Here is a 14,820-nt window from a genome sequence, read left to right as displayed (position 1 = left end):
GAGCTGGAAATACAACTCAGTTGATAGTACAATTGTCTGGCATCCATTGAAACGCTGGGTTCACCCCCCAATTGTGGAGGGGAAGGGGATTAGAGATAATGCCTAAAAGAAATAAAAAGTTAATCTATGTCACCATCTAGTGGCCTTAGAGTATAGTTCTGAAGGGAGAAACTTCTCTAACGAGTATGGACCCAGAAGGTAAGCTTCCAGAGTCCTACAAGTACCTGGCCTCTTCCTAGCTGGGCTAGTGAAGATCCACTTTACAGGGACCAGAATCAGCACAAGACACCCTAAGACCAAGTTCTCAGCACAAAGATTTATTTGCCATGGGGTGGGGGGAAGCAGAGAATAAAAGACAAAGACAGAAAATAGGGATAAAGGAGAAGAGGAAAAGGAACAAGGGAATAAGAAAGTGATATTTATCCCAGGAACAGAGGACTGTCTCTGGGCAGAGAGGACACAGATGTGGCACTTAGGAAAATGACAGTTTATAAAGGAAGAAGGGGACACTCCCCATGTTAGGATGGGGTACTTAATTTTGATGGGACATGTAAATTAGGTGAGCCGACTAGGTGCCTTTGCTAGCTGGGCTTCAATACTTTGATAGCTGGACCTTGGTAGTCAGTGGCAGGAAGAGGAAGTGATAAAGTGCCTAGCTTTAGCAATGCAACCTAGTGGTGTTTAGCAAGGCAGAGGGAATGTGTAAGAAGGCAGGGCCTGCCAGAGCCATGTTTCCATGTTCAGCTGCCTAGAGTCCCTTCATACCTCACCTGCTTCTGTCTGCACAGTTGCACAAGTCTAACCTTTGGACAAAATCAAGCAGACATGTCACCAAGGACATTGCTCTGTTTGCCCGCATCGTAAGTCAACTAACTCTCTGGCAACTACTTGTTTTTTGAGGTGTACAAACATATTTTCACACAAGCCAGACTAAATGAAAAATAGTAACCTGATCAGAAAAGCCTTACACAAGGGTATGAAAAGTATAAATTTATAACCTATTTTAATAGCATTTAAACTTGTTGCAAGGTGCGAGAGCACCCTCATAGAAGCAGGGTAAGGGGGGATGGGATAGGGGGGTTGCAGAGGGGAAGCTGGGAAAGGGGATAACACTTGAAATGTAAATAAAATGTTCAATTTAAAAAAAAAAAAGTTGTTCCAAATACATCAGAAATTCCTTTCATGCTCATTACTGCTTGGAATGTCTTAGCACACCTTAAATTGCCACTTAATAACTATATAAAGAAGCATGCCTGTTTTTCAATAACTTATATTTTGATATTTGTTCAATGTAATTTGTTTTTAGAGCTATATGTATTCACTAAGCATAAAATCGTTAGGAGTTTAAAAGCTAACAAGATTTCCAAGTTTATGACACTAAAACGGTTTTAATTCTTGATGACCAGTAAATAATATAGCTTAGTGTACAAAAGTGGCCAAGAGGCTATTTTCAGGGAAATTATTGCGATTAGTTAGCTCTTTAATGTTTGTGAACAGTAGATCCAAAGAAAGCAGTGTATTTATTTTTTAAAGGTTTCTAAATCTTAGTCTTCCAACTGAATGTAGTTGGAAAACCATAAAACCTAGAATATGCTTAACAGAGAACACAAACACGCACTAGATAAAATACAAATTGTAATTTTCTGAGGGCCAAAAATCAGAGGCCGTCAGAGATCAGCTTTCACATCACACAAAATTATTTCAGTCTCCACGTGTGACTTTCAGGCCCTTGGGCACACTCTTCTGGGCTCCAGGAAAATGAACCCATCTTTGTTCGAAGACTCCCAGGCCATGCTGGGGATGGGATTTGGGGTTGCAATGTGGGTTGCAGAGTACTCTGTGATGCAGTTTGTAGATGGTTGCTACAAGTTCACCCCGTTCACGCCACGCCCTACATTTTGGAGTGTTTGAGTCGTACAGGAGATGAGGTGAGAGCCCAGGATGGGGAACAGCACTAGTCTCAATGTCTAGCTCTTCTCAACCACCACAAGGACTAGCAAAGAACAGCTGACTTTAGAGTGTGGTCTCTGGCTCCGGCGGGGAAGGGCGGAGCCGCGCCGCCGAGCCCCGCCCAGTCCCGCACGGACCAACCGAAGCTGGCGCGCGCACCGGGAAGTGGGGAGAGCGCGTATCCCAGCGCCCGGCGGCCGTCTTCTTGCACGCTCTAGGCCGTACCATGCTCGCACTCCGAAGCGGCCTGAGGACGGCGCTGGCCCCGCGGGCTCTAGCGCCTCAGGTAGGGGTCGCGGGGGCTTGCGAGAGTCGTGCGCAGGGAGGTAGATGTTGTCCTTAGGTTGTACAGTAACGGGCTTCAGGGAAATGGGTGCGGTGGGAGAGCGAGCTTAGTCTAGGGAGGTGGGCGGGGCGTGCGGCGGGCACGAGCGGCCATGGGGAGGTGGGCGGGGCGTGCGGCGGGCACGAGCGGCCATGGGAGGTGGGCGTGGTTCGTGGTGCGCGAGATGAGGACGCTGCGAGGTGGGCGGGTCTGTAGTGTGGAGAATGGGACGTGTTCAGGGAACTGGGCGGAGCCTATGCTGTGCCTGGGAGGCACAGAGAAGTGGGCGGGGTTTGTGGGGCGGGACAGGGCAACGCTGCGAGGTGGGTGGGGTCTGGAGCGCGAGTGAACACCCTCTTACTCGCTGCCAGACCCCCCGGTCTAGCCAATACGCTGTTCAATAAAGATCCAATATTTCTTGAGTCCAAAGCACCCAACGCTTGAAGAGGTACCCGCTTGTCTGGTCGCCTCCCTGGACAATGGACAGAGGCCTTTCCCTGGCACGGGGTCCCTAAAGTCCTGAGCACTGCGTTCTTGCTGCTATCACTATCGCAACTACGCTTTTACAGCTCCTACCTTGTTCAAATGCGAACGTTTTGTGGAGTTCAGGGTCGCCCTGGGAGCATCCTGTCCTGTAACTCAGGGTTCGGGGATTTTTAAACCGAGCACGGCCCTGGAGCCTCTTGAAAATGGTTGTGCCTGAGATGGGACTTGTGTAAAAGGGAGGAAGCCAACAAGCCTCAGCTGTTGACCCTGGGCTATTTGTGACTTGAACCCAGAAGTTCTTGACCTCCTTTGTTTAGGCAGAGCATTTAGCTTGTCTATGGACCCTTTGTTATGAATACCAAAGAACAGCACACTTTCCATATGGCCCCTGACCTTGCAGTCTTCCTAGTATGGTTGACAAAAAGCTTTTAATTTGGAGATAAGGGAACAAGCAGATTTCTACCTTGGCACAGTTTGGCCCAGCCCTGCAACAGAAAATGACCTCACCCCTTAACACACACCTTTACCATATAGATTTCTTTAATGTGTGAGTACCTATAGATACTTTCTGCGTGAAAGATTATAGTAAAAGTATCTTTGATCAGTAATTTATTTCTATTCTACCAATACAAGTTCCTTGAATCATTCTAAAAGATTGTTATACGTCTGCCATGTTTCATTTTTTTATGATCTGGTATGTATTTAAGAGTTTAGGTTTATTTTTATGTGTTTGTGCACCATGTACATGTCTGTTGCTTGAGATCAGAAGAAGACAATAGCTTCTCTGGGACTAGAGTTACAAACCATTGAGAGGCACCGTATGGGTGCTAGAAGTGGAACCTGGGTTCTCTGCAAGAGCCACAAGTGCTGTCAACCACTGAGCCAGCTCTCCAGCTTTTATTTTAAACTACACGGCTGAGGTAGTTATTTATAGAGTATAGTTACAAACAAATAAAAAAAAAGCATTCTTACCACAGCCAGGAGCACCTGCAGTGGTTTTTTGTTGTTGTTGTTGTTTTGTTTTTTAATATAACAAGCCTAGTTATTTGGAAAAATAGAAATATAACTCATAATAATCTTGAATAAAATGAGATACTTGGGTGATTATAATTAACCTTGTACACAGGAAAAATTTATATATTATTATGTCTTATAGACAAAAATAGTTAAGGCCTGATGCTTTCATTAGTCTAAAGATGATCAAGGTAAGCACTAATTTCATCATAGCTCTACATTCCAAAGTGGTTTTGAATATTTTTCTCATTTAATCACTTTCAGAAAGTAGATACATGCTAATTCAACCCACTTAGGATGGTGTTACAAACTAGAATGCTATGTGGTGTGTGTGTGTGTGTGTGTGTGTGTGTGTGTAATCATACATAGGGTAATTAATGGCAAGGTGCTTTCTAGCAGTTATTAAATCACAACATGAAAATTTTCATACAAAGTATATGACTATTAAAGAATATTTCCATCAACCTGATATAACTGGGAGCATTAAATGCCCTACTTTGTATTGCACCTTTCTTTTGAAACTGAGGGGGTCCTGTAGGTGTCCAGGCACAGCAGTGAACCTGCAAAGAGAATTAAAAAGTGGTTCAGATTGACATCGTTAACCTGGATCAGACTTGTGGAGTCTAATGCCAGGCAGTTTGTTGTAAGCACATTGAACACAGTACAGTTTGGGGAAAAGTTTCCAGAAACAGCCATTCCCATTCTAGGTTTCTAGACAACAATCACCAATTCCAGCTGTGACGTAAGCTTAAGATGTGACTACATAGAAACTCCTTTGCAGAGTACATGTGACCATGAGGTGGGTTCTATAGTTTAGGGGTCTAGACGCAAGTGTGGACTCTGATCAATAGCAAAGAGATCAGCGGATGATAAAGTACCTGTGACATCTCCCCTAAGGATGAGATTAACCAGAGCTAAAGATAACAGTCCAGGAGGGAAAGTCTGGAATAATCATTCTGGGGGATTTGGGTGAGGTCTGCTTCTATAGCAAAGGTGGGTGAGGTCTGCCACCACTGATAGCAAAATGGTCCCCAGATCCTCAACAGTATCCACTCCTAGCCTTCTGGGCAGGAAAACAGATAATGCCTCTATTGAGGAGAGGCCCCTGCTTGTTTAAGATTCCTAATTCCCTCTGTGGATACAGTGCCTATGAGCCCCAACCTGAGGCTGGTGTTTCAGAGTACTTCTTTCTGTCTCTTGAGTTCTCCTTTTTCAGCTTTTATACAGCCACCCACTGTATTGCAGAGCAATCTTAATGGTTCATGGCATCCTTTTTTTTTTTTTTTTTTTTATCAGTAATTTACTTCACTGAGTACTGTATAAAAGAAAGTTAAGATCTAAATAATACTCATTTCTTTTAGGAACCCAAAAAGTCTTCTACTAATAAAGATTTTGATTATGTCTGTCAAAAAGCCACACATGCAGAATGTCACTTCTCTATCCGACTAGCAGATGCAACTCGGAGTTCTTCTCAACGCAGTTTTGTTCAGGATCTTTTACTAATGGAAGCCCTTTTCTTATCTCTCTTTCTCTGGATGCCCTTCTGTCCTCGCCTCTCTCTGGAGGCCTTTCTGATCTCTCTTCTCTCTGGATGCCTTTCTCCTATCTGTCTGGATGTCTTTCTCCTATCTCTCTGGGTGGTCCTACTCTTCTCTCTTTCGGGAGGCTCTTCTGTTATCTCTCTTAACGGCCGTCCTTTTTATACCCCTACCTGTCCCAATCAGCACCTGCCACGTGGGCATGTCTCATTGGTGCACCTCAAACAGCCCGATCCTGCGTAGCAGCCAGTCTGCGCATTGTGGCTCAGTTAGGGAAAAACGCACAGTGTGCAAACTGCCAAGAAGCAGAGCTCGAGCGCACCCGCTCCTCACAGCAGAATGTGCAGTCTTCTGTGAAAAAGACACACAGGCAGAATGTGCAGTCTTCTTTTAAGTGAGTTGTCCTGTTGACTCCTGGCTTTGACTAAATAAGAGAAAAGTCCAACGTTATAAGGCTCCCTGGGAAACATGATTACAACCTTGGTGATTGCATATCAGCAACTTTTCATGAAAATGTGCTTAAAGATGCCCTCCGGCTAGGAAAAGTAACTCTGTTCAGCATACTTAAGAGCAGTCACCTCTACTGGTATCTTTACATAAACATGTCTGTCTATAAAGAGTTGACAGGAGAAATGGAAATACGAACTATGAATCTACTTTGTGTCCTTTGTCTGCAGGCTCAAAAATATGATTGTAACAGCATGATACAAATCTTTTCCACACTATTTCAGTGTCCCCTGTCTTTTCTCAGGTATGTTCACCTTTTGCTACAGGCCCCAGGCAAAGCGATGGGACATTATATGAATTCCGGACCTATTTTCTCAAGCCCTCAAAGACAAATGAGTTCCTGGAGAATTTTAAGCAAAGTGTTCACCTTCGGACAGCTCACTCTGAAATGATTGGCTATTGGACTGTAGAATTTGGAGGCAGAACGAACAGAGTATTCCATATTTGGAAGTATGGTATGAGTCACACAGCTTCTGCTTCATGCAGATGTTCACTGTTAATTAGTCTAGGAAGCTTGGGTCTTCAGTCTGTGTTACTGTACATACACATGGGCTACAGAAAACATTTTGAAAGCAATATAGTAAATTTAGCCATTACTTAGTGACTGCTGTGTATCAACACCACTTGCTTAGACTCTGAGGTTAATATGTATGGGAATGTATTGTCTCATGAATCTCTAATAGGATGAACTAACTTTGATTCTCAGTTTTAGAGTGGTTTGCTTGGAATAAAATATCTTTGGTAAAATTAAAATCTGTGATTGCAAAAGTCCAAGTTTGTGGAGAATACAAAATGAAAGTATCCCATTATAGAGCTAGAGCAGAGTATCAATATTTTAGTTATTATTTTAATAATTCTCTTATTTAGAGCCTTTGAGAGGGTATCCAACTATCAGCTTTTGAGTTTCTCAACTCTAAGATTTAATGATTTTGTTATATTTAGCGATCACTTTTAAGCTCTTCATAGTTTCAGAGAATTCACTGTCTTGTTCTATAATGGAGATAAAGGCAGAGGAATTGAGAATGTTCTCATGCCATCGAACAAGTGTCAGGAATCTGAACATTCTTACTCCTGTGTCTGGCCTTAATAGCCCACAGCAGGGCCTGAGGGTACCTAAGAAACTCTGAATCATTTTGTTTTGGGCTTCTCCATCAGTGTCCAAATTAATGTTCAAACAGTGTTTTACTATGAAAAGTATTCATTCTGTACCTAACATGGCACAGTTTGGGACTTTTCCATGTTATTGTAGATCAAGTCTCATTAAAATTAATAAAGGCTTCAGATGCTATAACAGTTAAAACATGACCCGCTAGGAGAACGTACAAGTGTGTGAGAACGTTGTTTACCATAAGGCCTGATGGGTGCATTTTCCTTTCACTTATGTCGAAATTTGCTCAAGGAATATCTTGACTGCATACACCAAAGTATTTCTCCGTCACCTGGCCCTGTCAGGTGGGTGCTTCAGTTGAAGGAGAATCCACATATGTTCAGTGCTAAGGGCTGAGGTCTGTTCTAAACCCTCTTCATGGACTCCTTTAATTTTTACCACAAACCTGGAAGTTGATGTTATCTTATTTCCCCATATCATAGACTGAGAAACATATGGTAACTTAATTCCTGTACACCACTGAGTGGTAGAACCTGTGAAGCCTTCAGTGAGTGTCTTAGTCAGGGTTTGTATTCCTGCACCAACATCATGACCAAGCAGCAAGTTGGGGAGGAAAGGGTTTATTCAGCTTACACTTCCACATTGCTGTTGATCACCAAAGGAAGTCAGGACAGGAACTCACACAGGGCAGGAACTTGGAGGCAGGAGCTAAGGCAGAGGCCATGGAGGGGTGCTGCTTACTGGCTTGCTTCCCCTGGCTTGCTTCAGCTTGCTTTCTTATAGAACCCAGGACTACCAGCCCAGGGATGGTACCACCCACAATGGGCCCTCCCCTGTTGATCACTAATTGAGAAAATGCCTTGCAGCTGGATCTCAGGGAGGCATATTCTCAAGGGAGGCTCCTTTCTCTAGGATAACTCCAGCTTGTGTCAGTTTGACACACAAAACCAGCCAGTACAGTGAGATTACAATAGTTTCTATTTCTTTTACCCTGAAGACTGTGATTTGATGCAGATAGCAAATCTTTGCACGTAGTTGTCCCAAAGCCACAACACAGTGTCTTGTGTGCTGTGGACGAAATGTTTGCCCATTTGGGTGAAATCCAAGGAGGGGTAGACAATTTTAAATAAAACAATATAAACTTTTCTCCATTTTTTTCCTACCATAGATAATTTTGCTCATCGAGCTGCAGTCCGCAAAGCCTTGGCCAAGGATAAGGAATGGCAGGAACAATTCCTCATTCCAAATTTGGCTTTCATTGATAAACAAGAGGTGGAGATTACCTACCTGGTACCATGGTGCAAGATAGGAACGCCTCCCAAGGAAGGTGAGACTGTCTTAGGCACTGAATTGTCATGACCGAAATTGTTCAGACGTTAAGTGATTTTTTAAAAAAAAGTACCCCTGGAAAACAAAAAACAATGAATTATTTGTTTTATATAGGAATGGTCCTGTGAATACTGAGACTAAAACTGATCTTAGTTTATTCTTGAAAATAAGAATTAATTAGTGAAGTAGTTTTCAAAGTAAGTTATATATACACATATACACACATACATATATTTGCATGTTTGTATTTTTTAATGCATATAGGTATAATTAATTGCTTATATGTTTGTCAGTATACAGCTGGCATGCCTGGCACCTGGGGAGGTCAGAAGAGGGCATCAGATCCCCATGGAACTTGAATTATAGACAACTGAACTTCCATGTGGGCACTGGCAGTTATACCCAGCTTCTCTGCTAGAGCAACTAGTACTCTTGACTACTGAGCCATCTCACCAGCCCTTCCAGACATTATGGATTTAAGCTTAATTATGATGCAGGAAAAAAACAGTATAATGTTAAAGTTTTTAGGGTTGAGACAAGCTCTCATGATGTAGCCCAGGGTGCTAATTCACAATTCTCCTGCCTTAAACTCTCCAATGCAGAGATTATAGGCATGTAATGCCATGCCTGTTTAAATAATATAAACATTTAAATACAAAAATACTTCTCACAGCTTATAGTATTTTGGATTAGGTGCATCTTTCCTTGTAGAATAGACTGTCGAGAGGGAGTGAATTAACTGGTACTGCCAAGGTACACTGCAGCTGCAGCTAACCTTTCAGTCTTCCTCCTCCTCTTTCTCAGTTTGAAAGTAATTCCTCATGATATATCTTCTTGCTGATTTAAAGAAACTGTTATCTCAATCCAGTTTTAAACAAAGGTCAGATTATAAAAGCATAACATTTTAACTTTTGCTTCCCATTTTTCCCAACTCTATATATTTTAGAGTACAAGAAATTTGAAAAGTCTCATTGAGACCTTCCCTGTAGGGAACAGAGAAAGCCCTGAGAGAATGTGTATTCTAACATGACCTGTAGGACAATTGGCAAAGCCATTTCTCAATATAAGCCAGGCTCAAGAGAAATGGCAAAGCTTTCCTTAGGACTCATATATGAGTATTTATGATTGATCCTGTGTGCCAACAACTGCAGCTTCCTTCTGATATTTACAGCCTGAGACTGCTCACCTACAGAGACCTATGAGGCTAGCTAACCCTGCCCCCTGGGCTGCACCTAAATAGAGGAGGGGAGGTTTCAGGTGGTGGTGGTAGCGGCATTGTTACAAAACCTCACCTGACCCCAGATCAATGTATGTGTGTCTGTATGTCTGTTCTTCATTGCCTTGCCCCCTGGGTTCTGGGACCCAAGCCACAAGGTATGCAGTATTCATCTACTTAGGTCTGCCCTCTGCTTTCAGCACTGGGCAAACACAGTTGCCATCTCTTGCAGTGTCAAATCTTGGTGAGTGTGGTTGTTTTGGTTTGGTTTGGTTTTTTGCACTTTTCACATGTATTTACTTATGTAATATATATACATGCCATAGTACACACATGAAGGTCAGAGAACAACTTGGGGTAGTTGGCTCCTTCCTGATATTGTGTGTTCCAGGGACTGAACTCCGTCAGGCTTGGCAACAAGCATTTTTACACACTAAGCCCTCGCACTGGACTTGAATGTTATTTTTCCTCTAAATTTTTCATAGTTCTTTGGTGGTCTTGCTTTCTCTTTTTTCTACCAGATCTACTTATCCTCCAGTTTCATATTTCTGCTTTATATTTCTGACTAGAGGATTAAAAAAAAAAGTCTCAAACAATAATTGGATATTTAAGAATACTAAAACCCCCTGCTAAGGTTCTTTTTTCCAGAAAGTCAGATATGACTTCAGGCCAACTTTTTTCTTCAGGCCAACAAGTTTTCTATTCTTGTTAGGAATAGACTCTCAAAGGAGGAAATTAAACAAAGAATAATATCTCCCCTCTTAGAGTTGAAAAGAAGAGGGAAAAATGGGAGATCAGAAAATACTTCTTTTCTTATAGAATTACACAGTTTAAAATCCTATTTTGTGATAAAGTATAGATATCTGGTACATTGATAAAGTTCCCAGATTAAAACTATTTAATGTAATTGTTTATATATAGCTTCTATTTCCCCTTAGTTACTAAGTTTAACCTTAAACAGACAAGAAATATAAACATAAAAATGAGAAAAAATAATGCAAAGAATTAACAAATACATCTGCATAAATCTGTATATGCAAATGGCCCTCTTTCATTAATTCATTCATTTATTTATTCACATTAGATCCCAATCATAGCCTTCTACCTCCTTCTTCCATTCTATCCTTCCCCTCTCTGAGGAGAAGAGGAGCCTCCCCAACCCCTGGTACCAACCTGCCCTGGCACATCAAGTCAAAACTAAGTTCATCCTCTCCCACTCAAGCCAGACAAGGCAGCCCACCTAGGGGAGAGGGATTCAAAGCAGGCAACAGAGTCTGAGTCAGAGGCAGCCCCTGCTCCAGTTGTTGGGGGACCCAATTCCACAAGACTCCCTGATGTTTAATGCCTAATGTTTAGCTGTGGGTCTCTGCATCTGTTTCTATCAGCTGTTGCATGAAGCCTCTCAGGAGACAGTTATGTTAGGTTCCTATCTGCAACTAGAGCAGAACATCATCAATAGTATTGGGGTGGGCTCTCTCCCATGGGGTGGCTCTCAAGTTGGGCCAGTCATTGGTTGACAGTTCCCTCCATCTCTGCTCCAGGAGATGACCATTTAAACATTACATATATATAGTCACTTCCCACTCCTAGAGTCAAAGCAAATTGCCTGAATAGTGTCTGTTGAGTAATTACCTAATTATTTGATTAATTGTTTCAATTCTAGGAGTCTATGAACTGGCTACCTTTCAGATGAAGCCTGGCGGGCCAGCTCTATGGGGTAATGCATTCAAAAGGGCAATAAATGCCCACGTTGAGCTTGGCTACTCTACACTAGTTGGTGTTTTCCACACTGAATATGGAGCCCTCAATAGAGGTACAGCTGTCTATTTCTGTGAGACTGTGATGAATGTTGGTGATTGCCTATGTTTCTTGGAGTTTTTTTAATGTTGATTTTAATTTTGAGGGTGTTAAGGTTTAAGAACACTGATTTGTATCTTTCTTTTCATCATTTTTCTAAGCATTATAATTTATTTCAAGATAGTAATATTGAAGTAAAGATATTGTTTCTAATGAAAATATGAATATACATTTTTATAAATTGCAAAAAATTATGGACACACCCAAACAAAAAAATTACCTATTTCTGATTAGTGAAGTTAACAGTGTTCTGTGAATGGCAAAGGAATGCAAAGACCAAAGAACTGTTGCATATAAAAAGGCTAGAAACAGTGTCTGTGCATGACGACAGTGATAACTTCCTAGGACTCCACTATGGATAGACAGATCGAACTGGCATGATGACCTGTGTTTGATCCGTAGCACCCATATCCAAGCTGGCTGCAGTGGCACTATCAACAGCCTCAGCCCTGGGGAGATGAAAGTAGGAGGCACGCCAGCTAGTCTAGTTCCAAATTCAGTGAGAGACCTTGGATCAAAACAGGAAGAGAGCAATTGACACCTGCCGAGGACCTCTGATTTCCACATATGCACGTATTCATGTGTGTGCAGATTCCCAATCAGGGTCAGGAATGTAGAGCAGAGGTGAAATACTTACCCAGCATTCATTCCCATTCTTTCAAAAGGCCCCAGACTCCACGCCCAGTGCCACACACATTTTTTAAATTACCTGCTATAAGATTATATCTAGAATATAGTACAGGCACGCATATGTACTATGTGTACATATATGCAGATAACAGTAAAAAGGAGAGCATGAATTTGAAAGAGAACAAGGAGGTTATATGAGAGGGTTTGGAGGGAAGAAAAGGAAGGGAAAATGGATAGAATTATAATCTCAACAATGAAGGAAATGCCCATCATGAAAGAAATTACAGCTAACTCATGATTTACTTCCACAGTTCATGTTCTGTGGTGGAACGAGAGTGCAGACAGCCGAGCAGCTGGGAGACACTGGTCTCATGAGGACCCCAGAGTGGTGGCTGCTGGTGAGCTGTTTGATTAGGCATGAATTATTTTTAGAGCAAATTCGATTCCACTGATAGCTTCATTGTCTTCTAAAATGTCTTTCCAGTTCGGGAAAGTGTCAATTACCTAGAGTCCCAGCAGAATGTGTTCCTGATTCCAGCCTCATTCTCACCATTGAAGTAGTTTCCTTCCCAGCATGGAGCAGCCCAGTCACAGAGGTGAGATGTGTCTACTGCAGGTACTTCATTTCTCCAAAAGAATCGCCGATTGTTGTCTGAAGGAGGTGCTGAGTTACGACACTGTGCCCTCTGCATTTTTAAGGCTACCTGAATCATTTACTACGAGTACTTCAGGAAATATTTCTGTTCATTTCCATATCTACTAAATATCAGAAAGAGTTGTTATTACTCCATGCCCTGTACTTATTGTTTCACAAGATCTTGTCTTCCGTGATTTTTATGACTAAGTCTTGTATTCAAAAAATGATTTTGAAATTTTTTTCCCTCAAAAAATATTTGTAAATTAAATAAATACAATATCTGCCTTTTTATCGTGTTCATTTTTCTTGAAATTTAAAACTTTTTTTTTACCAGTAATGTTTACTTTGTGATATCAAATGGGATTGATAGAAATATTAAATCTAGAATTTGTCTTTATACTTTAGAAAAATATACTGTCATCCATATTAATTACAGTTTCACACTCATTATTAAGTCAAAATTGGAAAATAATATATTCTTTCGACTTGCTGTATAATATGGTTTTAGCGTGTTTGTTTTTAATTGTGTTTTACTACTTTTAACTTTACCTTGAATTACTCATAAGTATTATGAGACACTTATTTATTTCAATGAGATCTTTATAATTATGGAAACCGTTGACCTAATAAAAGCCTTCACATCCACTCTGATTTTTGTCCAGTGTGTCTTCTATATTCTTTTTTTTTTCTGGAGCTTTTCCTGTGTTGCATAGAGTAATGACATCGTAACAATGTGGCAGCGTCGTAGGTGTTAAGTACATAGAGGAATAGCATGCTGCCCGGCTCTGAAGGCGAGCTTCTGGCCCACTGCCATCTCAGCTGTGGCACTGTGGGATGGTGCTCAGGAAGGCAAGCTGTGTGGCTTTCCCGTCCATCTCAGAACTCTCAGGAAGCCTTCAGAACATTGTAACATTTATGTGACATAGCCGGAGTTTGGTATGTGCTGCACATACACACGAATTGACAATTGAAAGATAATATTAAGCCAGTCTAGGATAGTTGTGAGTCGCAGAAAGACAAATGTTTTCTCTCAGATGTGATTTCTAGATTTTCTATGTACATGAAATCATGTGTGTCTATATGAAATGAAAGTAAAAACAAAACTTGTCTTTGGTAACAGAGGGAACTAATGGGAGCAGAGACAGAGACGATGGCAAAACGGGGAAGAGAGCTTTGATGATGAGAACATAACTTAGCGTACAATGTGTGCTTGTGTGAAAACTTCCTTAAATAGCGCAATACCGTATGCAATGAATGTATACCATGAATTTTTTAATTGTTAAAAGCCCCAAATGCACATAATTAAATTTTCTTTATTTAATTAAAAATTTAATGTTCACTTATAAAATGTTTTTTCCAGCATAATGTTTTTCTTGGTTATTTGGGAATTTCACACACTGCATCCTGGTCCCACTCATATCCCATTCCTCCCAGGTCCACCCTCCCACCCTCGTGCCTTCCTCAGAGAAAAGAAGAAAAGAAAACCAAATGCACGGAGCCCAATTTGTCTTGTCCATATACTCATTAGAGCATGATCAAACCAACAGTGGCCACCCCCTTAAAGAAGCCAGAGGCCTCCCCTCACCGCTGCTCCTTGAACTGTGAAGAACTACACCTCATCCCTATCACAGATTTCAAGGACTCTCTTAATGGTTTCCTGTCTGTACGGTCTCTTTTCTTTTGGTGGGGAGGAGTAGTCACTGATCATGGACACCAACATGGTGTCTTCTTATGACACAAACCATGAATATCAACATGGCCCTGGCAGCAACATGGACCTTGAACATGGACACCTACAGGGTCTCCAGTCTCCATCAGCAGCACAGACCATGGAGGCCTTTCAGAGAGACCCAGTCTAGAAAATGAACCATTCTCCATCTCAGACATCCTGGCCCAGAGCCAGGGCAGTCAAGCGCCTGGGCAGCGCATTCTGGGGCAGAGTATGCACAAGCTCGAAGCTGCTACCCACCACTCTTTTGGCCATACTCTGCAATGGCATGTTCCCAGGTCTGCCACAGCCACAGTGTCTGCCTCACTCCATATCATGCCAACAGTTCAGTCATCTTTCCCACCTCTCCATTGGCATGTTTAATCACCGAAGGGACAATGCAGACTGCAGTGCGTCACACAATATGGTTTTTTTTTTTTTCTTTTTTATGTGAACCGCTTTACATGCAAATATTGCAATAAATCATTGGTCTTCTTCAAGGTTTCTGGTTTCTG

General features: G+C 41.7%; 1 protein-coding gene across 1 annotated transcript; it reads left to right on the top strand.

Moving 5' to 3' along the window:
* Positions 1-2,078: 2,078 nt before the first annotated feature.
* On the top strand, positions 2,079-13,248 carry LOC117708156 (protein NipSnap homolog 3B). Its single transcript, XM_034501565.2, has 6 exons — positions 2,079-2,236; positions 6,065-6,275; positions 8,097-8,255; positions 11,137-11,286; positions 12,272-12,358; positions 12,445-13,248. The coding sequence occupies exons 1-6, from the start codon at positions 2,177-2,179 to the stop codon at positions 12,519-12,521; spliced, it is 744 nt and encodes a 247-aa protein (XP_034357456.1). The 5' UTR covers positions 2,079-2,176; the 3' UTR covers positions 12,522-13,248.
* The last annotated feature ends 1,572 nt before the right edge of the window (positions 13,249-14,820 follow it).

Source organism: Arvicanthis niloticus, chromosome 5 (genome assembly GCF_011762505.2).
Source record: "Arvicanthis niloticus isolate mArvNil1 chromosome 5, mArvNil1.pat.X, whole genome shotgun sequence".
In the NCBI taxonomy this organism is placed as follows: Eukaryota; Metazoa; Chordata; class Mammalia; order Rodentia; family Muridae; genus Arvicanthis; species Arvicanthis niloticus.
The sequence above is the reverse complement of the archived record's forward strand: the minus strand, read 5'-3'. Positions and strand labels throughout refer to the sequence as shown.